At 37.0% G+C, this 24,827-nt stretch overlaps 1 protein-coding gene across 1 annotated transcript in view; it reads right to left on the bottom strand.

The window, feature by feature from the left end:
• Window positions 1–24,827, bottom strand: part of LOC110170357 (microtubule-associated protein 4-like) — a 49,636-nt gene that overhangs the window by 3,793 nt on the left and 21,016 nt on the right. The window contains exons 6-13 of the mRNA XM_055152019.1: window positions 8,469–8,695; window positions 8,259–8,360; window positions 6,925–6,930; window positions 6,739–6,861; window positions 6,380–6,464; window positions 5,308–5,367; window positions 4,245–4,495; window positions 1,483–1,542 (exon numbers count right to left, since the gene is read on the bottom strand). Of these exons, the coding sequence (XP_055007994.1) occupies window positions 1,483–1,542; window positions 4,245–4,495; window positions 5,308–5,367; window positions 6,380–6,464; window positions 6,739–6,861; window positions 6,925–6,930; window positions 8,259–8,360; window positions 8,469–8,695 (914 nt within the window). The remainder of the gene's footprint in view (window positions 1–1,482; window positions 1,543–4,244; window positions 4,496–5,307; window positions 5,368–6,379; window positions 6,465–6,738; window positions 6,862–6,924; window positions 6,931–8,258; window positions 8,361–8,468; window positions 8,696–24,827) is intronic.

Genomic DNA, 24,827 nt, shown 5'->3' with positions numbered 1-24,827 from the left:
TTGTCCAGATTGTCTAAGTTTTGTTAAACTTATCTATCTCAATGGAGATAAGCAGGTGATGTCACCAGGCGAAATTACATATTGGGTCTGTGGAGACGTGAACCCACAAGGTTTTTTTTAAGCAATTAAACACTTGGAACTGAAAGCAATAACATCTCCATGAAGACAGACAGATGGCATATACTCCACCATAAAAGTTACACTGTGCAATTGTAAATGTCATATCTCAAAAAGTGATTCATTCTTTCTCATTTAAAAGACAACAGGTGAGCATAGTATAATCCCCCATGTACAGTGTAGAGCCTGTTAAAAACAAGGTAAGTCATTTTAATAAGGCCATAAAACATGGCTGTCAGCTTGATAACGTGCCCAATTCATTTGTGATATCAGCTCTCAAATGGCCACGAGACGCCTTTCCCCTTTCACTGCCTCGGTCTCATTCTCAGGGATGAAAATGGCTCGATGACGCAGGTGGCAGCAGCACAGGATGACTCACAGAATAGTTAGCAGACATAGACTTAATATCAGAACACACGCACACATGTATGGTCTACACACTCTGCAGCTTGTATAGTGTCTCTTTCCCATTTTCATCATGAAATAGAATAATCATCTAGAACAACTGTGGCAGCTACAAGCCTGTGGTTCATCATGTCGCCTAATTTAAGTATGGAGAGCTGTGTGTACACTGCAGTGGGAACATAAATATATAACCTGAGCTTATAGAGCAAGCTGAATTAGATAGAATCCTGGTGCTTTATTGTCTATAGTTTACAATATACACTAATATCCATAAATATATTTTATTGAGCACTGTTAGTTATGTCCCCATTGCCATTATATTGGTGCCCTGTAAAACTATTGTAGCTGTCAAGACCTTTTAACTTAGTGTTGAGCTATACAAGTAAATTAAACTGGTTCATTTTTTAAAGTCACTTGTATGTAACTTTTCTGGAGGAGGGTTTGCCACATGCTGTTTATAAAAGACATTGATTTTTATGTTTATTATATGTACATGTACACAATTTGCAATGTGCATTGATTGGTAAATCCAGTTTTTGGCGCATATGCAACATTTTAAGCAGGGATCTTAAATACTGCAATTAAGATGTTTGAGAATGTTTTAATATAACTGAATAATGTATAGGACAGTTAAGAGTAGAAAATAAATTCCTTCTTTTAAATGTATGAAACTAAAAGCTAAATAAATCTTTACTTGATGTTACGTGTTATTACTGTACTGCACATTCTCATAACTGTATTGATTGTTGTTCTACAGTGGGTATAGCGCCATTTGTGCATTAGTTTACCTAAAAATCATATATAGTACCTCACAAGATCTTTCTTTGGTCTAATGATGCACCACAAGGAATGTAAATGTATAAATTTTAGTGTCCTAGACTGATGTAAAATGGCAGGTGTACAGTATGTAGAGAGAGTGGGTGGATGTCAGGGGTGTGTGGGTGCGATGATGGGACTCACTCTGGCCTTGGCGGGAGGGGTGGAGGGGTCAGATGTCTTGTTGTTCGGGGTGGAGGAGCCCTGGGGAGACAATTAGTCCCCTGGTCAATAATACCTTCTACCAATCACACACCACAACACAAACACAAAGGGGCGGAGCGAAGGCAATGGCAGTGAAGATGTGAAAATTAGCACCAGTCAATCAAGTGAACAAGATTATTGTATATAGGATGAAGTTAAACATTATATGTATTTAGAAAGGGTTTCTTGGCTAATTGACATCTTTGCCCAAGATAAAACTATATGTATATAATGAGAAAAAAAAAACTCTAATTAGGAATATAAATTGAAAATAATCTGAAATACTTATTGCTTATGCTTAACAGTAATAGTTATAAAAGATACATAAGGACACAGTTTATTTCCATTTAGTTTTAGATCTAAAAACATTTGCAAGTTCAAAACTATCCATGATACCTGGGCATTAAGAAATGGCTTTATTGGATGTTACAATGCATTATATATACAAAACATCTACATTTAAATTAGTTTGTTATGCAAGAGTACGGATGAAATGGAAGGTAACATGGCATTAGCTTAGCTCTAAAACAAATGTTATGAAATGAGTCAATGATCCAATATTAGCACAGAATGAGCATAATAATTACCCTCAAAAATACCACAGAGGAGAGAACAAACTCAAACAAAAGCTTTGTACAAATCAAATCTCACGACCAGCATTACAATCTGGAGCTCAGGGTGAAAGGAGCCTGTTGAACACCAATGCGTATTAGAATACATAATGATATCCATAACATAGGAAAATGAATGAGTCAGTGCTTCTTATTGTGATGCAGAGCAGAACAGCAGAGTGAGGCCTGACACTGCAAGAGAGTGACTTTGAAAAGTAAACGTTGGAAAAATAACAGGGAAAAACTCACATGCATCAAACTACAGTCCCCAATAACAATGATAGGCTATCGTGTTATAGGCAACAATATGATACAGGGATGTTACAGTGTATTGAGATGTGTGTGAGTGGGTTTTAGTGATAAGGGTTTAAGGGGAAGATGTTTTATGATAATGAAAAGGTGCAATGTACTAACTAAAGGAAGTGCATGGTGCTTCTCTTGAATGGGGAGTGTGTGAGTGATAAATGAATCACATTTGGCTATTCAAATACAGTTAATGATGGGAATAAATTAACAGAAGAAGCATCAGACTTCTGCCCTTCATAACAGTGTACTAAAATATCAACTCTATAATGTTTGACCCTCAAAACCAATTTCAATACCACAATGATAATAATTAATTAATTAATAAAAAAAAATAATAACAAAAAAAAAGTGGTCTTATACTCGTTATGATGTAGATCTATATTTTTTTATATCAGTATCATTGGCTGTTCAGAATCAATATCCATTTTTTATTCTATAGTGTAATAAATGAACTAAACTAAAACCTCTGCTACTTCATTGGGTTACCTTTTCCTGTTTATTGGCCAGGCTGGTGACCCAAAATCAATGTGGCGGATGCTCTGACCTAGTTATCTAGCTATCCAAATTTGTCAAACTACAATTGCTTTCCTTTCTAGCAGATTAGAAGACAAAATGTTCCCACACAATTTAAGCACAGTGTTGAGACAATGACAGGTCATTGAAAATAATGTCTTGCTTGATTGGCGTATGGACATTCACAATAAACAGCCATCCTCATCAGGAAGCCACTATAGCGATGGACAGCTGAAGTTTGGTTTCCTTCACATCACAAGGACAGGAGTGTATATGATTCAAAGCGACAACATTTTTCAAACTGTCCCAGAAATGAAGAGATGATGACAGTGGTCCAGGTGTCTGAGCCGGTCCTGTCTATGTGCTTTATCAAAGTAATAAAATGCAGTATGTGGCCGTGTGTGGGGACAGCAGGTGGTAAGAGTACATAGACTGCAGGTCATCTCATGCGTGATCAAGGGTGACCAAGTTCTAGAGCAGTGCATGTGCTATATTGTCAGTGATTTTATGATGTAAAAACACAAGGAATTTCTTTAAATGTGCACTATGTAACTTCAGGTGGACGGTGTGCTACATGCTTGTGTCGATGGAGATGTTATTGCTTTGCTTGGAATGTTACATGTTACAGGAATACAAGCTTTTTAAGGCATTTTCTTTAGCCCATTAAGCACTGGTAATTAAAAAAAAATGCAAGATAGACAAATTTAAGCAAAGTATTAACATCTACATGGAAAAAGTTAAACCCCCTTCTCAAGAAGAATTACATAGTGCACATTTAAATGTTTAAAAAAAAAGTGTGCTTGAATATTAATATTGAAGCTTTGGAAGGTAAGGTAAGATAAACTATAGTAGGTAAAAAGAACAAATGTCCTCTGCATTTGACCCATCCTTCAATGCCGCTGCCACTCATCTCCAGATCTAAGCTTAGGTCTAGACTACCCATCTATCCTAACTATATTTCCTCATCAATGAAAATCAAAAGATGCTTATTGACAGAAAAAACTAAATGAATGTTCTGTGTTCACTAAAATATTTTGAAGAGAACTGTAAATGTAGCTGTAATTATTATCAGTGATCACCATGGAGCTTTAAGGGACCAAAGCAATAAGAGTGTGAACAAATAGCACTTGTCAGCAGGAGAGATGTTGTTAGTTTTTCTTATGGGGATTCAGACTTATAAATACCATGCGTATCAGCATATTTATATATAGGAAGATATTAACACCTCATTATCTCTTGTGTCAAACTGGTAATTAATTGTGTGCATCTTACCTTCCCTCCGCCGGGCTGGTACTTCATATTGTCAGTGGATCCAATCTTGGAGCGGACATTCTTGAGGTCAGGTGTGGGAGCGTTGATGGGGCGAGGCGTTCGGGGGGCGCGGGGAACGGGAGGTTTCTTCTCCAGGGGGGTCTGTTTGGGCACCGGGGGTTTGGTGATGACCCGGCGACGCTGAGAGGTACCATCACCGTTAGTGGCTGGAGCTGAGGCTGGAGTGGTAGTGGAAGCAGGACGAGGGCGAGCTGTAGAAGAAAAGAAAGATTTAGAGCAAGAATACATTTGGTAAAACTTTGGTGACATACAGTTTAATTTGCCAAGGTCTAAGGCAGGGGTGTGCTTTTTTTTTTTTTTTTTTTTTCATTCCTGGCGGTCACATTCGTATTTTGGTATGTGGTGGAACACTGGACCAATGTGATCATTGGTGTCATAAGCAAATTATTCTCTAATCTTGTAGTATAATGAATGCACTTAACATTAAAACATTCTTTTTAAGACTTGCCTCATCAAATTAACTTCCAATAAATAAAATAGCTGTGACCCAAATGTGAGCCCTACCCCACTTTTTGAGAACCTTTTTTGTTGATTGCATGGCCACATCATATAATTTCTAATCAATGCTATAAACATTTGGAACTTTGACCAATAGTTTTAGTACCACAGTTTAAAATAGTCTGAACCAAACAGAGATGTATGCCAAAGACAATCAGACTGATTGTGATGATGATTTGCTTCAAGCAGCAGCACAAAACTCTCACATCTGTCAGCCTTCATTATATTATATTGATTCTGCTTTTGCTTTTTGAGTGTAAAAATACATGTGAATGGGGCAGAACTGAATGCTGTTTTATGCACCTTATGGAGCTATTTGTATTATTAGAAGTCCTGTACAAATAAAAGAGGTCAAATTGTTGGTGTGCCTCATCAATCAATACAAATAATATCAGCCTTGTGTCTCTACCTATTTTCTGATTGTGGGATTTTATGTTGTTCATCTATATTTTCTTGGTTCTAAACAAGAATAAATAATTCAAACTTTGAGACTACAATGTAGTACCTGTAGTCTTGGGTTTCTTGGCCTCATTTGTCTTGCTCTCAATCTTCTCATTCTTGTTAGCTGTAAGAAAAGAATAGAATTAGTACAAGATTCTAAGTAGCTTTTAAGTTTGCTCAAATTTTCCTCGTTCTGTCAATTTCCATTAATTGGAAAGGAGGTCACACTGAAAAGCATAATAATTAATAGCTATACATAGTTTCCTTTTCACAGTGTATTGCAGTTAAAAAATCCTCTTCTATTTCACAGCTGATATCAAATCCAAAAGGATGAAATTAGAAATGTGTTTTGGCACCTCTTCAGACATCTCGCAGTAAAATTGTGAACAAATCATTTTGAGTAAGGTGTGCTGGGTCTGAATGACAGAGGCACAGTGAGTCACTCGGTCACACTTTTTTACAAAGATGACAAAATGTTTGTGAAGTGTGAATTAAAACCTCTGTATCCTGCCTTTGAAGAACAAGAATATAAGAAACAGAAACACAGTGACATATGGTCTGATATTGGGGCCTGTTCCCTCGGGCTCTACCAGTTCTGGGCCAGATTTCCCATTAGTGCCTTGGGTTTATCTTTCAAAGAGGTCATGGAAAGCTAAGTACATTGTAAATTAAAGCAACTGTTTCTTTATCTTGTTTATATATACTGTAAATATGTAACATCTTAGAGGGTTCCTTGACGCCACTGCTGTTTCTTTGATTGACTGTCATTCTTTCATCCCAATAGAAAATCTATTATGGTAATAATTTCACTAAAATACATTAAAAGGGTACTATGTAATATTTATTTGTTATGGTCAGTCACCTTAAGATCTTCATGTATGTTTTATAGCTTTACCTCGATTATTCCACAAAAGTGACGGTATCTTTTGCATTAAAAAAATAAAGTAATTATATATCTTCATATCAATATCTCCATGGAGACAAGCAAGTGGCAGACCCCCCACTAGAAAAGTTTCATCGAATTTTTCTGTCTATACATCTTAAAGTTTCATAAATGTTTGATTAAATATTCATGTTTATTTATAAAAAGATGTATTTGCTTAAAGTGTATGAATGTCCTTGTGATGTCCACATACCAGCGTTTGAGGCATTTTTGTTGGCTGTGGCGCGAGGAGTGGGAGTAGCTTTTGGCACAGGAGGACGTTTCTCATTCTCTGGGGTCTGGAAGATAAAAATAATCAAATGAATAATGATGATGATGAGTGTCCAGAGAGACTGTTTGTCAGGAAAGAAAAAAAACAAAACCACCAAAAACCTTACAGCTCATTTATTTTTGTAACTGTATCGAAAATGTCTAAATAAATTAGTGACACATAAGTATATTTATTATTCAGTTCTTAGGGTATATGAGTTTTAGATGAAAGATTTTGGACAGCATATATTCCTATCTTCCTTGTCCCCATCTTTGCTTGCCCTTAAATGATACAACACTCACCTTGGCAGCCTTGGCAGCTGCTGCTGAAGGTCTCTTAGTGGCGGTAGGTGTGGTCGCCTTGGCAACTGGGCTTTTTTTATTGGCTGACGCAGTAGTGGGGGAGGGCCGTTTGGCTGCATTAGCCTCGTTATTGGACGTGAGCGTGGATGGGCGGGGCTTGGCTGAGTTTGGTTTGGTTGAATCCACATCAGGCTGGTGTAATGCAATTTAAACAAGTCACAGCAACACAAGAAAATAGAAAAAAGAAGATAAAATAGCAGTAATGGAGTCAGTGATTGCAATGACAGCATGTTCAATATGGCAGCACAGCCTTCTTGAAACGTCTCATTAACTACAACAAAAACAAAATCAGTCAGACAAGCCAGAAACTGATAAAAACCAAAGCCTAGGATTAAAAGCAGGCATTGAATAGCGTATGATATGAAAGGCAAGCCTGACATGAGCAGGATCACAGACAATTCAAAGAGATATCTGTGCTGAGCAGCTGAGAGACGGTGACGCAGCAAATAATGAACCTAAAAGTGTGTTTGGCCCAAGGACTGTTTCATTTGTTGTCAGACGCAGCAGCTGTCGAGGTCAAAACTACAACCACGATATGAAAGGGCTGCACTTGAGACGTCTAGGCATCCTTTGTGTGCAAGGTCATTGGTGAAAGTGAAACGTTTTACACTTACATTTTATTGAAATTCATTCTTAATTCAGTTGCATCACTTCCTATTGAAGTCCAAAGAATTCTAAGTAATCAACTATGTAATTCAATTTAGAGATGCTATTTACAAATATAACAAATAATCCAATGCATCATCCAAAAAATATAGTTCTCAGTGCAGAACTTTTGCAATAAAGGACACATATCTTTTGAAAAATACACAGTATAAGAGATGTTTACATGTCTGCAGCTTATGACTGCAATGATTAATCAGTCTAATCATGACTACTGAAATAATTTGTAAAAAAATATATAATCCCTAATCAGACATATCACATACCATTTGTTATGAAAACAGGATATATCACAAATAAGTGCCATTATTAAATCAAAACTCTCTTGTATTAGTAGGTAACATTTTTTCTTTAACTTTTATTTCAAAATAGAAATAACTGCTTGACTGCTAGTCAACTAATCAAAATTATAATTGCAGTCTAGTCTAGGGCTAAAATAAGTGTAGCTCTATAAAAAAAACACTTGTAACCAAAATTCTATAATTCTGATTCAGTAGTACCACCAAATATTTGGCCTTCCGAGTACTGTCATATCTAAACCAGAATTAAAACAAGATCATATCAGGTTTAAATTAAGACAGAAACTGAGGTAAAATGGATTAAACCAATCTAGTTCTAAAAGAGCATTAACAAAACAGGGGAGCAAAAATAGAATTGTCACTACATTTAAGATAAACTACAACTGCTGCCACCAGAAGCAGTTCACGTATGACCCACAGTACACGCACCGCCGTTTGAGAAAATGACATACACCTTAACACTTTATTATTGAATGAGTGCCACAGTGTGTGATGTACCTTGCTCTTGGTGTCAGCTCCGGGTGCAGCCTTGGTCCCAGTGGGAGACTTGGCTGGCCCTTTGCCCTTCTCCTCCTTCTTCTCCACAGCTTTCTTCTCCTCGTCTTTCTTCGACTCTTTCTTCTCCTCTTTCTTCTCTTCTTTTTTCTCATCTTTCTTCTCTTCTTTCTTCTCATCTTTCTTCTCCTCTTTCTTTTCCTCTTTCTTCTCTTCTTTCTTCTCATCTTTGTCGGTCTTCTCGGGTTTATCCACTTTCTCTGCCTTCTCTGTGACTTTGTTGTTTTTGTCTGCGTTCAGCTTCTCGTTCTTCTCCTCCTCCTTTAAGATCTTCTGGTTTTTCTCCAGGATGTTGTCTTTCTTCTGCTGTTCCTCTTTCTTTTCCAGGGGCTCCATCTTGGACATGATGTTATCCTGTTTGTCCTTATTGTCACTTTTCACTGTAAATAACAAAAACAACAACAACAAAAACTGTTTAATTTAAAGTTCTCTTGTACATCAAACACATGATTAGTGAGAGTAGGATGTAATTGTGAAAATGTTATTCTGGAGAAAATGCCGTTTTGTGATTCAATGCTTTACTATCTCTCTCTATCTCTACTTTGCTGAAACCCAAGCACTTTCCCCCACCCATGGTCATCCTCTTTTGTTACATCCTAAAGACAGGGTACTTCAATCATGATACATCTGAAACTGTGAATTGAATTATGGATTAAATTGTGATTGTGATTTGGCACATTAACACCCCTAGCTGATAAGGATAAAGTATTGCAACATATAATGTGTGGACATTATATGTTTCTTGGTTAATGTGGAACAAACAGCATTTGCATTTGTTTGAGTTGAACTAAAACACAATAATGATAAATACAGATAGAACTGACTGTCACATTTCCCTGATCATATAAGGCCAATGGTTGTCAAAATGTTCTAAAATCTAAATTTTATGAGAATATAGTTTGACATTTGAACCACCACTAACAACTTTGTAGCTAAACAGAGCCAGGGTTTTATAAATAGTCTAGATGCTGGTGTGGATGAACTTATATAGGGCACTGCCACAGATGCTGCTGAGTAAACAGGTCATGGGTTACCTGGATAGACCTATTATGCTGTGCTGATAAAAAAGCAACTTCAAATATGCAGAGTGGCATTTTAAGATGACTTTTCAGGTCATGGATATAACAATAATCAAAATATTGTGAAATCTTGTCATCAAATGTCTCACAATAATATGAGGACCATCACAATATATCGAAGTTCTTTTGTTGAAATGCTTTGTTTTGTTGCAACAGCTAAAAAAAGCAGATGAAACTACATAGACCATGATCCAGGGTAGACAAATTTAACAAATAACTATTAAATAAGCAGTTAGTTATCTGGATTATGACAGTAATGCCAGTAACACCAAAGTCTTTTGAAGGCATTTTAAAAGGCTAGTAGCTTTTTTTTTTTTTTTTTTCAATTCTGTTAAAGTCTCCAAAATATCACAATAAGTATCCTACACTGAGATTGGATATAGCCACATCATTAGAAACTGTCCTCCAATTAGATTGCACATTTACTTTTACTTTTTGGGGGCATGTTTGTGTACATCTATATAACTATATGTGTTTTCCTGCCATCTGCTTTCACCCTGACTGTTACTTCATTGTTACAAGGTTGACCTTTTTCTGTCAAATCAAAATTTTTAGTGAAACACTGTGAGGCGACAGCTGTGAGATTGAGATAATCAACTATATCCAAATAACTTAACTGGAATGAGAAACAACCTATCTACAGTACAGTGTAATTAATCAGTCTATATTTAGAAGTCAACAGACACAACAGATTATTTACAAGACGTATGAAGAAATGAAAAACAATAAAAGATGGCAGGTCTCAATTTCAGGGGATCAGTTCACCCATTGACGCATCCTGGAAATGTAATAAAAATCCAAGTCAATTGAGCAATTAGATTTGTTCCTTCTAACAGGCAAAAAAACAACAAAACAAACCTTTGGTGCAGGTCAGGCTGATAAAATCCATTCTTGTGTCTCTTAAACACTAATTATAAGTGAATGTAACTTGCAACATTATAACACCATTATTCACCCTCGGAAGCTTTTTCAGCACTAATTAGGGTCACTATGGTCAATCTGGTTTTGTGCTTGTTTGGTCAGTATTGTAACAGTAAAAAACTAACATATTCAAATGTACAAGAGAAATGAAAAAAAAAAGTTTAAATGTTTTATTCTTCACTTTGCTTTTTACTCTGTTATCTATAATTGCTTTTTAGATGATTAGTATAGAAAAGACTGACAAAATATATAAAGTAAAAAAAAAGAAAAGATCACAATGGTGAGCCTGCCAAGGTAACATAAAAACCGTGCATAACTAAGTGCCATAGAAGGTGCCAGCAACCTAAACACAATAACATCCCATTAACTTTAACTACATAAAATCCAGAGCAAAAGCGAGATAAGACCATTAGTCTGACAGAGAACTATGACCAGAGCACAGCACAAAGCAATTCAGAAATAGCATTATTTATTCATCAGAATTGTTACAGTGTGATTGTTTGATAATATTATAAACTGTATTTCCTATTATATAATTGCAATGTAATGGTGGACCTATATCATGATAAGCTACTGACCTTCCCCGTAGATTGGATTACCTGACAAGACCAGTTTCCAACACATACGTTTTGAAGATCAAATATTCTATGGCTATATCCCACCCACAAATATGTTATTCATCTAAATTTGTAGTTATACATTCTTCACTTTTACTTAACGTTAAAACCTTTCTATACCCAATTGTCATTGATTGGTTTAGAGCTACAATAAGATAAAAACCACAGAGGGCAAAGCGCTTTGTTAGGTAAGAATGTGCACTAAGAATAAGTCAATGGGCGTTTCACAGGGAGATGACAGGAGCAGATAAGGTTAAAATGCCCAGATGGCTAAAGGTGGACTGAATAGGCTCTGGCTGTGTCACGACAAAAAGAAGTTACATAACAGTGGACATGTCCATCTGATTCTCCTCACTGCACAATGTTATGCCCAAGTCCCCAAACAACAACAATTAGATCTGACTGCTGCAGCGAGAAAGACAGACTGAATTTAAAAACAAAATATGAGAAGATATGAGAAAAAAACATGATTTGACTAACATAACATGGAAATATTTTGATTTTGTTCATTTAAAGCTACAAAACACCAAATTTCTGCATTTCCAAATGAAAACAACATCACAATGAAAATTCAACTGGGGAAAACCTTTATTCCAGGAAATTGCAACTACATCTAAACTTAAAAGATCCTTAAAATGTAAAAATACCAGTATCAACAAAATGTTCATAATGTCTGAAGGAAAAGGTTTACCAACACTTTTGATACAATTATATATATATTTTTTTTATGCTCAGTCAACCACACTGTGTTGTATTGTGTATCACATTATAATAACTACACCTTAATAAACCTTAATAAAGCATGAACATTGACATTAATGATTCAGGCTTGGTAATTGCTTAATTATGGGGTTAGGGTTATGAGTTAGAGTCTTGATTATGTAGTTGTTAGTTAATTAACTCTTTGTTTATTCTTTTATGTTATGAAAGTGTAGTTATTTTAAGTGTTACCATATCCATGTGCTATTTTTGACTTCTGTGTCTTATAACTTGTTGTATAATTTTCTCTTTAAAGCAGCATGTGTTGCTGTGTGAGGAACAGAAAATAGTCTATGAAATATGGTTTGGTAGGACTCCCGCTGCTCTATCCCTCCTCTGCTGTAATAAAGCCGGCCTCGTCTTGTTAAGCTGACGGTAATGCAAAGTCATCACTCGCTGCAGTACCTTCTCAATATCTTTCATACATTTTAATGCCACATATCTCAACTCTGTGTGATTTCAACCAAATAACTGAGACATCCAACTAGACTGAGTTCAGAGGACTGTTTAAACAGCATGTAAAATGTTTTTGCTTCCAATCTTACTTGTCAAATAGCAAGCCAGTCAAGCCAATTATGTATTTTGACAGATCAAAATATGTCATTAAGGATTGAATAACAAATCAGTGGGATCAAAAATGCAAAATTCATTCATGCAGAATATGCCTAGTTATTCTCACATTAATTGTATTGCACGTTTTAAAAGAGATTAATAAAAGTATCAGAATTACCAAACAAATGTGTATACGCAAAATCTTAGTAAATTAAACAGATACGGTAACAAATACTTCGTTCCCCAAATTTATAGTAACACAATTTCCTAACCTAAATAAAATATAGATTGTAGTTGGTTATCATGAAATTTTGGTATATAATTTGTGATAATATCCATGTTTCTATTTCTCTATATGTTCATATTTCTCTTTAATATATTGCTACAGGTTCATATTTTTTTTTAAAAAATGCTTTACTAGAATGTACTTGATTTTGCAGTAATTAATGAACATAAAACATCGCGAAGAATGTTAAGCTCATCAAAGACTGGCTGGTCTCCATTATTTGTTGGGGCCTTGCAAATCATCCTTCTTTTATTGATGTCATGTATCTGGGGCTGCTGTTAAAGCCTGTTATTTTACCTGACAATTTGACCAACCAAACTAGACGATTTCTACTGGAAACAGGGAGGGCACCAAACCAACGCACAATATTGTCTGATTCATTAAAGTTGACCTAATTCCAATACAGGCTATCATGGTACATTATTTACCTGTCATGTTCAATCCCACAGCAACAAAGGGGCACACTCATACATTTTGATATTTTCTTTAGGAGACAACTTGCACAGTAGCTCAACAAGTACAATGTATACTATACAATTGTCAGACTCTACCCTGGACATTTAGGACACAAACCTAGCTCAATATCTGGAAATGGGCACTGTACTGTGGTCACCCACTGCTTCTGACAGGTAGCTCCCTAATCAAACAAACATATCCCTATTTCTGGGTTTAAGTTAAAATAACAATAGTGGGGGCATGGACGATCTTATAGACAATTTCCTCTGAGAAAACATCTCAGGAGATGGACATTTCATGTTCTTGTCCGGCCAACACCAGTGTCACTTCCAAACAGACCAACATCAAGGATGACATTTTGCTGGCAGATCTATTTCAGAATCTGTCCATTTATCTTCTTCCAGGTGCTTGTGGGAAAAAACACTGAGAACCAGAAAAAGACTGTTCAGTGCATCCGGCGATGCAGTCTGTCACTTGACAGAGATGAGAGTCAAGAGAACCAAGAGTGAATTACAATGCACATCCAAACAGACGGGTGAAGACAATGGTGTTTTTCACAGAGCAGTTGCCCCAGTGTTTGGTAAAAAGGATAATTTGACAGAAACACTTGAGTGTCTGTCCATTTCCTCTAACACTGTGAAAGGTGAAGAAACGTGTGAGCAGATGGACACCTCCAGTTCAAGTCTGTTCAACAATCTGACTCTGGGATTGAGGAAAAGGCCAAATCCTGTGGTGCCTTACATGAAGGAGACACACTGTTGCTTGGTTGTGAGGACAAACAAGAAAAGGAGGATCACACTGCGATCCAGAGTGAAGAAAAACTCTGGCTATAAAGTGGACAATAGGAGATAGAGGACATGGAGGACTAAGTGGCAGTGTGTCTCAAGAAACTGATCCTAACTCTGCCCTGATCAACAATAAAACTTTCAATTTAAATTTTTTTTTTTATGAGTGTTTGTAGTTTTATTATTAGGATAGTAGTGGTTCAAACACATTCATACAGGTAATGGAGGAAGAATTGTCTATCTCAAGGGCACATCCACAGATTTAAGATCACATCTTAAGATCATGCTTGAAGATGCAGAAGTACATTCCCTTTAAAAACATACAAACAACGCTAAACAAAATGTAACCACATTTCATAACCAGTGGATCGAGCTATAGCATTCTTACTGGTTATGGCTTGCTGAGTCCTGATCTGTATCATTGCTGTCACTTAGAAGAAAGGTGTCAGGTCCGGTGCATTACAACCTCAGTTAAAAGTGTTTGCACCCTAATTTCAGGCAAATAAAATAATGACAGTTAATGGAAGCGTATTGTGTTTGCACTCCTTTGAAACTCAAATGCACCCTCAGTTGGTTTGGTCTGGGCCCGGGCCTGATTCCCATTGTGACCATTTGAATGCATAAACCTCTCTTTAATAATACAGTCATAACACCAGTGCTGTTTTTATTGCAGTTTTGCCCCACCCTGTGACAAAAGCATTATTACTTACACACATGAAACTTCTGAACGGCGGATCTATCTAATGAAACGCTACAGTACCCTCGCTCCTGGTCAGAGGAGACACAGCCGTGGCTAACACAGAAGGACAGAGATCCCAAGATGAGCTTTTAAACTTAAGGCGGCCCATATCTCATCTCTGTAACATGAAATCCCACTGTATCGACCGCCGTATCTATATAACACCATACTGATCGACGGACCAATGGCGACAGTAATAATATACCGTCAGGTCCAATGAAATGGGAAAGGATAAGACATGGACTGTATGGGCATGGTGGTTTTAGTTCGATTGCTCTCGCTCTTATGCAATTTTGAAAGAGATAGACAATGATATAATGGCCCAGTCTTACAACTGGGTAATCTATATCAAATCTATCTCAAGATCTGACGTGGGTCTGCAGAAAGTATCCACAAGTAGTCTAATTTTCCTAGACACCACAGTGGTCTGGAGCATTTTTCAGGTCATTAGATGTTATCGGGTGAACCCACATTGCTTTGGTTAAATACGTACCCTAGTTGATATAGTTGGTGTAACAGACAATCTGCAAGTAACTCACTCATAGTACATACCAAACCCGCCTTGCCATTAGTATAAATTCGGCATAACAGTTTAAACAGAAATTGAAAGATAATACAAAGAACTAATAAAAAAAAAAGAAAAGTCCCTTAACTTATTTGTAAATGCAATACTTTTTTCTGAGAATATTAATGATGAGTTTAGATTTTAAATATATATACAGTATGCTATAAATATATATATATGCGTTATTAATTCTTACTGTTACTAGAAGACTGAAGTATAATTGATTTAATATGGATAACAATTTTCCTTGTAGATCAATAGTTCAATTTTAGAATGTCTGTAAAGGTCTAAACAGCAGGGCTGGCAGGGTCTCATTATCAAGGAAGGAGATTTCATTCGATCCAGAGAGGACATTACCTAAATAACTGTAGCTTTTGCCATTTGATAGTGGCACAATTCATAATGAGATTTCTATCTGATTGCTCTTGTAACCTCATCATGCTCAGTGTCAAATATTTCACTGTTTATAGGCACTGTAGATGACATTGGGAGATGATTAAAAAGTTTAGGTAGTACCCATTTTTCACAAAACTATTTCTGCACAATACACAAAATAAGAAGAAATGGGACATATTATGGATTCTGTACAATTAAACAATGTAAAGTATATCATTATTAATGGAGCACTGTGTAACTTTTCTATTTGAAAGACCATCACCTGCTTGTTGCATGGAAATGTGCCAAGTCACAGTACGGCATTAACCGTATTTATCTCCATGGAGATAAGCAGGTGATACAAACAGACAACACCAAATTACATGTTGGATCTGTGGACAGGCAGACCCACTCAGAGTATATACAGCAATATGTTAAATGTATTGTAAACATCAAGAACATTAACATATGCGAGAAGACTAAAATATGAACTGATAAAGTAATACAAGAATCTCATGAATTTGAGAACATGTTTGCACAGGTACAAACTACAGGTCAGAGGTGGGACCAAGTTGTTGTTTTGCAAGTCTCAAGTACTTTAAGTCTCAAGTCTTTTACCTCAAGTCCGAGTCAAGTCAAATACAGGCAAGTCCAAGTCGAGTCTTGAGTCACTGGCCCATAAGTCCAAGTCAAGTCCAAGTTGTCTGCTTTGAGCTTCAAGTCCTTTCAAGTCTTTAAACCAAAGTACCTTAGATTTTTGCAGATTATATGACTTTTAAAGTAAATTGTACTTAAAATCATGGCATAATTATATATGAATATTTATACAAGAGTATTTATATAAGAAATGTCAAGATCTCAGTGTGAATCATTATGGTCAGAATAGAAAGAATTCAGATTTAAAGTGCTAAATAACATTATTTTGTCACGAAGGATCATGTTCTCTGTAGCTCTATGTAGTTCTCTCTGTTTTACTGTATTGTACTGTATACCACTGTAGCACATTTGATGACACCATATCGCAGTACTTTAGTTATATCCAAAGTAACAAATAGAGAAGAGGGAGGGACATGTTCCAATTTATTCCTGTAAAATTCAGCACTGCATTTATCAACTGAAAAAAGAAAAGCATGTTTTTTTTTTTAACAGAAGCATCAAGTCTTCTCAAGTCACAAGCCTCAATGACCCAAGTTCATTTTATCAAGTCAAGTCTCAAGTCCTAAAAATAATGATTCAAGTCTGACTCAAGTCCAAGTCATGACTCGCAAATCCCCACATCTGCTACAGGCACAACAAAATTTTACTATACAAAGATATTTTGTCCTTTGTAGAGGACATTCTGTTACCTAAATAACTGCAGCCTTTGCGATTTAATAATTATGTCAACTGAAATAGGAATCTGTGCCTTCACTCAAATGTAGATGAAATTTTTGCCCATGCTTTGATTGATATCTCTGCTGGTTGGACCTCCGTTGTACCTGTTTCAAGTGTTGTCTTTGCCATCTGCTGTGTCTCCATCTCACAGTTTGAGTTTTTTATCACATCTTTCACTTTCCCACTGCTTCCTACAGCTGTGAGCTTTGTGTGTGCATCCGCCTGTCTATATCTATTCAGCAGGCATTGCACCCCAGCTGTTATCTGTCTGTGCAACACTGTGCAGAAAAAGAAGTGTGTATGTTTAAAATTAGTCAGATTCACAACACTGGAGGCTGCGCGCAACGAAAGACACTGGCAAACGCACATCGCCACAGACACAGAGACCGAAATAGCTGCTCTATATTGGAACCAGAACAGCCAAAGTCAATCTCTAATCAATGCCTCCGCCAACTGCACCAGAAAAACAGAGGATTGATGAATGGGCTGATCATTAAACAGAGAGAAACATACTGCAACAACAAAACATGCACAGGAAATTCGAGCTTTCTGCTTTGTACACAGAATTGACTAGAACAGGGGTAACAAGGGGAAACTGGGGATTGAGTGTGACTGGTAGCAACAGGCTTCAGCTGGAGTCTTTACAAGTCATTATGCCACTTTATAAAAACTACAGTTTAACACCCTGGTTAATATAAAAGGGAAAAAATAATAATAAAGCATGAACAAAAACCTAATTTATAATGACAAAATAGTTAATTAAAAAGTGTTAGCATAGTCACAATTAAGTTTAAATTAGGAACAGTTCCACACACATTCCTTTACTCCTGATTGGGTCGGAAAATAAAATCAAACAGCACTACTCAGTCCAGACTTATTTGCTAACTTTGTCCTAGATTTGCCATGGAAATGTCCTCATTCAGTCCTGGTTTTGGACTGCAGCCCTGCCTAAATCCAGGTTTAGTTCTGATATTCTGGTGTAGTTTTAATTTATATCCACTGAGACTCAACTGAACTTGGTCCAGTTGGGAAAAGTGTAAAAGTTTAGTTCAGTCTGGTCTTCCTCCTTTGCTCCTTAGGCCAAACTCAGACAGAGCCATCCAATCAGGTTTGTTTATTTCACATGGGAAATTGAGGAGCTAATTAGTTATCTATTATTTAGGACAATTAATCTAACTTCTCTCACCTTTGCTCATTATTTCTGCATTAATGTTTTTCAGTGCTCTGTGATTCTATTTGCCTCATAAGAATCTTTCTTTTGATATGATGGGCCATATATATTCGTTATTGGCTAACCTGTCAATCATACTCATCTGAACTCCAGGAGACAAACCCGGTGTCCAGTCTACACATTTTTACAAATAATTTTTGGAGAATTGTGTCCTGACCGGGTGTTTCACAGGGTTATCACAGGGTTATCACACTGTTACAAAGTGTATTGTATAGAGCATGCATGCATATCTTAGACTCACAAATTTTGGCTCAGTAAACATTTGGTTGTGCTATAAACTATAATAAAATTATAATACCTGATACTGAGGAAAACAATTGACCTCCTTTGATTTGCACCATGCAACACTCTACATTAATCATTAATTTTATTAATTAACCATTGCATTTTTATAGCAACTTTCAAGACACCCAAAGCGCTTTACAGTTCTTTATTCATTCACTCCACACTCAATGGTGGTAAGCTACTATTGTAGCCACAGCTGCTCTGGGGCAGACAGACATAAACAAGGTTGCCAATCTGCGCCATCGGCCCCCCAAGTGTCTTGCCAAAGGACACAATGTTTTTTGCCAATGACGCCCCACAGTAGCACCTGGAATTCCCAGTGGTCTCACATCCAAATACTACCCAGGCCCAGTTCTACTTAGCTTCTAAGATCTGAGATCAGGCTTTGACAAGCTGGTATGGCTACAGACCACCATTAGTGATCATTGTGAAGGATGCAATTGATATAATATCCCTGAATAGGTCTAAAGTACAGGTTTGTAGTGCAGCTCATAAATGCACCATGCCCCCATTAGAACACATTGTCCTGGAAAGAATAGGCTCTGAATGTAACATGTAATTCAAATGTAATTTATATTTGATGAATGGCAGTTTTCCTAAACTTGCAAATGTGTACTACTATTTGAATTGATAATGTAATTCTGTGCTTATGCTTCTTGATTTTTCTATTGTTGTAAGGAGGAAAAATACACCTAAAAAGCTTAAGTACGGAAAATGAATATTAATGTGGAGAATAAATTGGGTTTAACTTTAACTATGGAGTATGCAAAATGTTCACTGCAGTCAAAATGAAATATAGATGGAGGTCAGATTTTAGAAATAATGCTTTCACTAGTTTCAAAAAACTGTCATTAATATTTGATTTGTTTGGTGCCTATACAGTTGAAGTGAAAAAGACACTTTTTTAAAGTGTACTGTACTGTGTTATACCCAGCACACCAGTAGTCAAACTACAACAGAGCAAGTATACGCAAACTCAATGTGGTATACAATGACTGCTGAAGGATTTCAATGAAAAGACTGAGATGGGAAAGTGCAAGTAACCAGTTTGTGTCAGCAGGGATCAGAAATTTTAAGGAGAATATACTCTGTATAAAGCACAGATTCATCTGCCGCCTTATTGACTGTGAGAACATTCTTATCATGAGCCTGAACTCAGTGCCTCGTGTACCAGTCTGAACTATGGAAACACTGGTACAGCTGTTTGCTGTAAATAATGTGATGGAGGCGTGCTGTTTTTTAATTGTTGTATGTCTTTTAACTCTGGACTATAAGTCTGCAATAAAGTATCAGTGATGATGATGATCAGAATGGTGTAACTGCGTAATAAATTTAAAAAAGTGAGCTCCTGTACTTACTGTTGCAAAATACATTACGGGTCCTTACAACCTCTTGTATATATCTGAGTTATATTTTTATCACTTTATTTCTGTTTACTTGTACATATACATCCTTTGCGGATCAATAAAATTTGTCTAAGTCTACGCCAACATTTGTGGACTTTCTGTTTCTTTGTCTGGATAGTTCCATCAAATATTGTATAGCTCCCATAAAATCAAACTTGACATTCAATCTTCACAGTTTGGCTACTAACGCAACGCCTTGTTCAATTGAGTTCCTGATTTCCTATTGTGCAGCGAAAAGCATAAAAGAAAGTTCAATTTGTACGTTCAAAGTATGCCTGGAACCAATCAAGCCCAGGTTAACCAAATTAAAGGGTCGGTCAGCTGTGAGATCAGAGACTGGAAGAAGCCATTAACACAGACAGCCATCAGTGTAATGAGTGTGACCAATGCACTGCTACTGACAAACAACACAAAGCAACACACATGCACACACATGTTGCTCTTAAATGCTTTTTGGAGACATCGCATTGACTTCCATTCTATGACTCATTATCGATACTGACTATATTAGTTTTTATTGTGTTATTTAGTAAATTGAAACTCATTTTATTTAGATTCATTTAGGAAAGGGTTTACTAGAATTGTCATTTAGGCTTACTGATTGGCATGAAGAGGTGTTTCTGAAGCAATATATCACACTTCAAAATGTGTTATTGCGGCTGTCCAACATGTATTTTATAAAAAATCGTAGACTTAAAAGCAAAGTTACTTTCATCTCAACAAGGCAACAAGAGACACAACAGGAAGTAATGAACTGTTGGATTAAGGATTACATAATGCGAAAAAACCCTGACACATGCGACAGTAATGGTGTAATCTTTCAGGATTGAAGTTACATAAGTTAATAGACAGTATGAACTTCATATTTATGAGATGTGCATATCTAGGAAACATAAAGCTGCTTCTCTCAGCTCTGGTCATTAAAAGGTAGAGGGCTGTTATATGAGCTCTGGTAGAGGTCACCAGTGCCGCACTGACAGATGGCCATTTATCTTAATATACAAACAACTCAAAGTGCTCTTCAAACTACCTCTGGATCAAACAACTCTTTTAAATCACAACAAAAGACCTGTAGATTATAGATGCTGATATGAAATGGCCAAGCAAAAAACTAAACTAAACAAAAACAAAACAGACATATAGTACCAGCTAGAATCTATTGGTTTTGTCAAATATTTGTTGTCAAAAGTAGTATAAACCACTGAACTTCACAGTATTAACTGTCTAATCTGGTGCATTGGCATTTAGACAAATCAACACACAAATTACACACACATATACACGCACTTGTCCTTTTAAGATCTGTGTTTGGTGTATGCATGATAAAGGTCCTATATTACACAGAATGGACTCTTGTGAGCTTTAAGACATGGTAGGTTTGTGATGAGGCAAGGACATTATAATATAAATCAGAACATAGTGTAATCTGGGCATTTTAAGCAGCTGTTGTCTTCCCAGGGTCTAAACAAGAGCTAGACTGCCATTCAAACTTTTATTAGCAATGAATGGTCATTTCAAGGTTCCTGTTCATTAAACACATGTACATGTTTTTACCTGTAGCATTTGGTTTCCCATCTGTGCTGCTGTTGACAGACGCTGGCACAGGCAGTAACAGGTTTGTCTCCGTGCTCCCATGATGCCGCTTGGGGGGCGGAGATGAAGGCACGACAGGTGTGAGGGGCGTTGCCATGAGCATCGCCGCTGCCGCCTCCGTCCCGTCCGTCACCGTGAAAGCGCGTCTCACCGCCACATGAGGGTATGGTGGTCTGGGGGGACACGCTGTTCCCATCAAGGCAAAGTTTGGGACATTTGGTGGAACCATCGCCGGAGAACCCCCCATCCCGGTCGGATATGGGCCGGTCATCACCATGGGAACCGCCAGGTGCGAACAGTCAGACATAGCTCTTCTCACTACGTTCCGCTGAGGTTGCTGGGTAGTTTTAATGTCCTTGTTCAACGCAGTGCAAGATCCAAGTACTTTCTCATCAGCATTTGAATCCTTTGGGTTTGAACTCACTGAGGGATTAGTACGAGATTGAGGCTTAGGAAATACATTACACTCTTTATTACAATCATCCTCTTTAGCTGCATTTGAAGAGAGAGAAATAGATCCCAAACTATTTTTACTTCCTGTTTGCTGCATTGTCGGACAAACATTCAAAACATCATTATGCTTTCCCGAAGATGGTTTAATTTGACTTCCACTTAGACCTGTAATTGCAGCATTCTGATTGCAAAGTAGGTCCCCAGATGTCTTATTCTCAACACTTCTGCTGCTATCAACAGGTAGTGAGTCCTGGTTTCCCTGTCCTTGAGTGATCAGCTGCGCTCCTTGGATGTAAAACGCGTCTGTGCTGTCTCGACTAGCAGCTGGGTTATAATTTTGATGCAAGTTATTGTGCCCGAAGTTAGACTGCGATTCAACTGGTGTATTTACAAAGTCTTTTCCGAGTGATATTGAAGGAGAGGAGGGTGATGAATAGGGAGAGAGTGGACTACTTGGGCTATGTCCTGTGCTGCCCAGTAACCCTGCACTCAGAGTCCCTTCATTTCTATTGTTTTTTCCAAATTTAACATCATCGCCAGTCCAGTCCATTTTGGAGATCTCTTGGGTGCCCTGTGTGCCTTGGCCGGAGCAGTGCCAGTCGGTGTGATTATGAGCAGAGGAAGTGATAATATTAGGGGCACTGGTCGCAGGTGAGCTGTTCTGTTTCTGTTGTTGCCCACCGGAGGGTTGTATGTAGCCACTGTTGTTACTGCCTAAGATGCCAGACTGCTGCTGCTGCCATGTGGAGCCAGAGAGGAAAGACATTGTCCTATTAAGATGCCAGCCCCTTTGTTGTTTTGAATATGTTTTTTGTCTGATGCAAAAATAGCTTCACTATCCCAACTGTTGCATAAAGCAGATCTTATGTTTATCTTGTAGTATTCCTGATCATTCTTCTCCCAGATGGTTGAGAAAATGTTTTTAGTCTCCAAATTGTTGAACAAGGTAAAAGCAAAATATACAATTCTCCTCTTTTATTCCAAGTAAGTGGTTTCCAAAAGAGAAAAAAAATCTTTCAAATTGTTGCGTGAAGTAGATGTAATGTAACCTTTCTCTTTGAAATTCCTAGTTCTTGTTGGCGTAAAAAGTCCATATGCAAAGTGATGTATAAATAACTGGAGTGAAAGAGACAGTGCGCGCGTGTCCGCTCTAGCTTCTCTCCGAGCGCGGATCAGCTGTAAATTGCACCTTGCTCTCCCTTTGCTTTCTGTCTGTCTGTTTCTCTTTATCCTCATCCCTCTCCCCCTCTGACATCACACCGTCACGTGACCTCCCCCAAATATTCCCTCATTCGCTGGTGAAAAAAACACACACACACATCGATGCAGTGCCCAGCCTCCTAGCGACAAAGCACACGAATACATATGGAGGCACATGGAGATGGAAGATACATAATGTCACATGTAACAGCAGAGAACGAGATCACGGAGCAACAGTCAAAACAAGCAGCTGATGGGGACTGCTCATAGACAGCCAGTGAGAATGAGATTATTATGAGATTCAGTGTGCAGAATGTTTGATATATTCCCTCTTAAACCAATACTAAAAAGCAAAACATTAGTAGAAACAATTAAAAGCAAACAGTAGCAAAGTAAACATTTCCAACAGGTCTTCAATAAAAGCAACAATACACAAGTATTCAGTGTATTAAGCAAAACAAAACAGCACACAAATGTCAAAATTAGCATAACAATGAACATAACACTAGCAATTTCTCAGTTCTTGTAATTTAGCTCTTCTTTACTTCTTTAATTCACTTTAGTAGTTAGTTGTGAATCATATTTGCAATTCCTCAAATACAAAATTTAATAACATACAGCATATTCAAGTTTGGTTGTGTGTTTTTGAAAATACATTACACATAGTCCTACAATCACAAGCAAAATATGCCAAGTAGAAACATGGAAAGCCAAGTAAAATGGAATGATTCTTTTAATGACCACTTAGTACCACCCATTGAGCATTATAACACAATAATACTAAATACAGTACATGCCATATTCATTTGCATGATATTTAATAGGATAGTACAAAATGCAACGAGCCTTTGCTATACTTGAAACATCTTAGATCAAGCTTTTAATCTACTGGATAAAAGAGGGATTGTATTTACATCTGAATATGGGAGATTATCATATGACAGAGGAAGAGTGAGGTTTAAATAGAGAAACATGCACTTCACTGTGTCTTGAGGTAGAAATTGAGTCATACATTTGTAAAATGGGTAAAACTGAAAATAACCAGTCTGTAACTGGCAGGATATATTTCAGGATCTAGAGTATATGAGGCAGCAAGCAGTTTTTGTACAATATTTTCAGTATAGAAAAAATGTACAATGATTCATTCATTTTACCTGCCTCCATCTCAATTAAACATAGTGGACCTATAATATATTGTGAAGTCATCTGAAAACCAGAGGAGAGAATTTACATACAAGTACATACACATCTAAAGATAGATGTAATCCCTTGTCTATCAAATGTAGCTAAATTATTATTATACTGTCATAAAAAATGATTACATTAAAGATACACTATGTAACTTCTCTAAGTTCCAGGGGCTCCTCACCTGCTAATCTCCATGGAGGTATTATTATTTCACCTGGAATGGTCCACAGTATAGCATTAAGCTCATGTATTTCCATGGAAATACTGTATAGCTAAGCCAAGTTACAAGTCAAACTTTTGGAGAGGCAAACGTCTCACAACAAGTGTGCATGTTTTCTTTCTTTAAGCAATAAAGCCATACATGGAATGAATGCAGAACATATAATTTAAGCTCAGTACTGTAGAACAATTTTCATTTAAGTATTTTTCTTTCTACAGTAGGCTACTTTCCATACTGCATATGAAAAAAGCTTCTCCAGACTCATTTAGTATCTCTAACCTCTGATTGGTCAACAAAAATAACTTATCATGCTACAATCCAGACATGTACATTTACTTTAGCTCTAATGCTATTTTGCATAACAGTCTAATTATTTAGCCTGCCTCATCGACGGAGAGGCTTTAGCCATTAATGAACAGTGTGAGGGA

The sequence above is a fragment of the Boleophthalmus pectinirostris genome, unplaced genomic scaffold (genome assembly GCF_026225935.1).
Source record: "Boleophthalmus pectinirostris isolate CB_2022bp ecotype Guang Dong unplaced genomic scaffold, ASM2622593v1 HiC_scaffold_16, whole genome shotgun sequence".
Lineage (NCBI taxonomy): Eukaryota > Metazoa > Chordata > Actinopteri > Gobiiformes > Gobiidae > Boleophthalmus > Boleophthalmus pectinirostris.
Note: the sequence above shows the minus strand (reverse complement) of the source record. Positions and strands in the feature narration are given on the sequence as shown.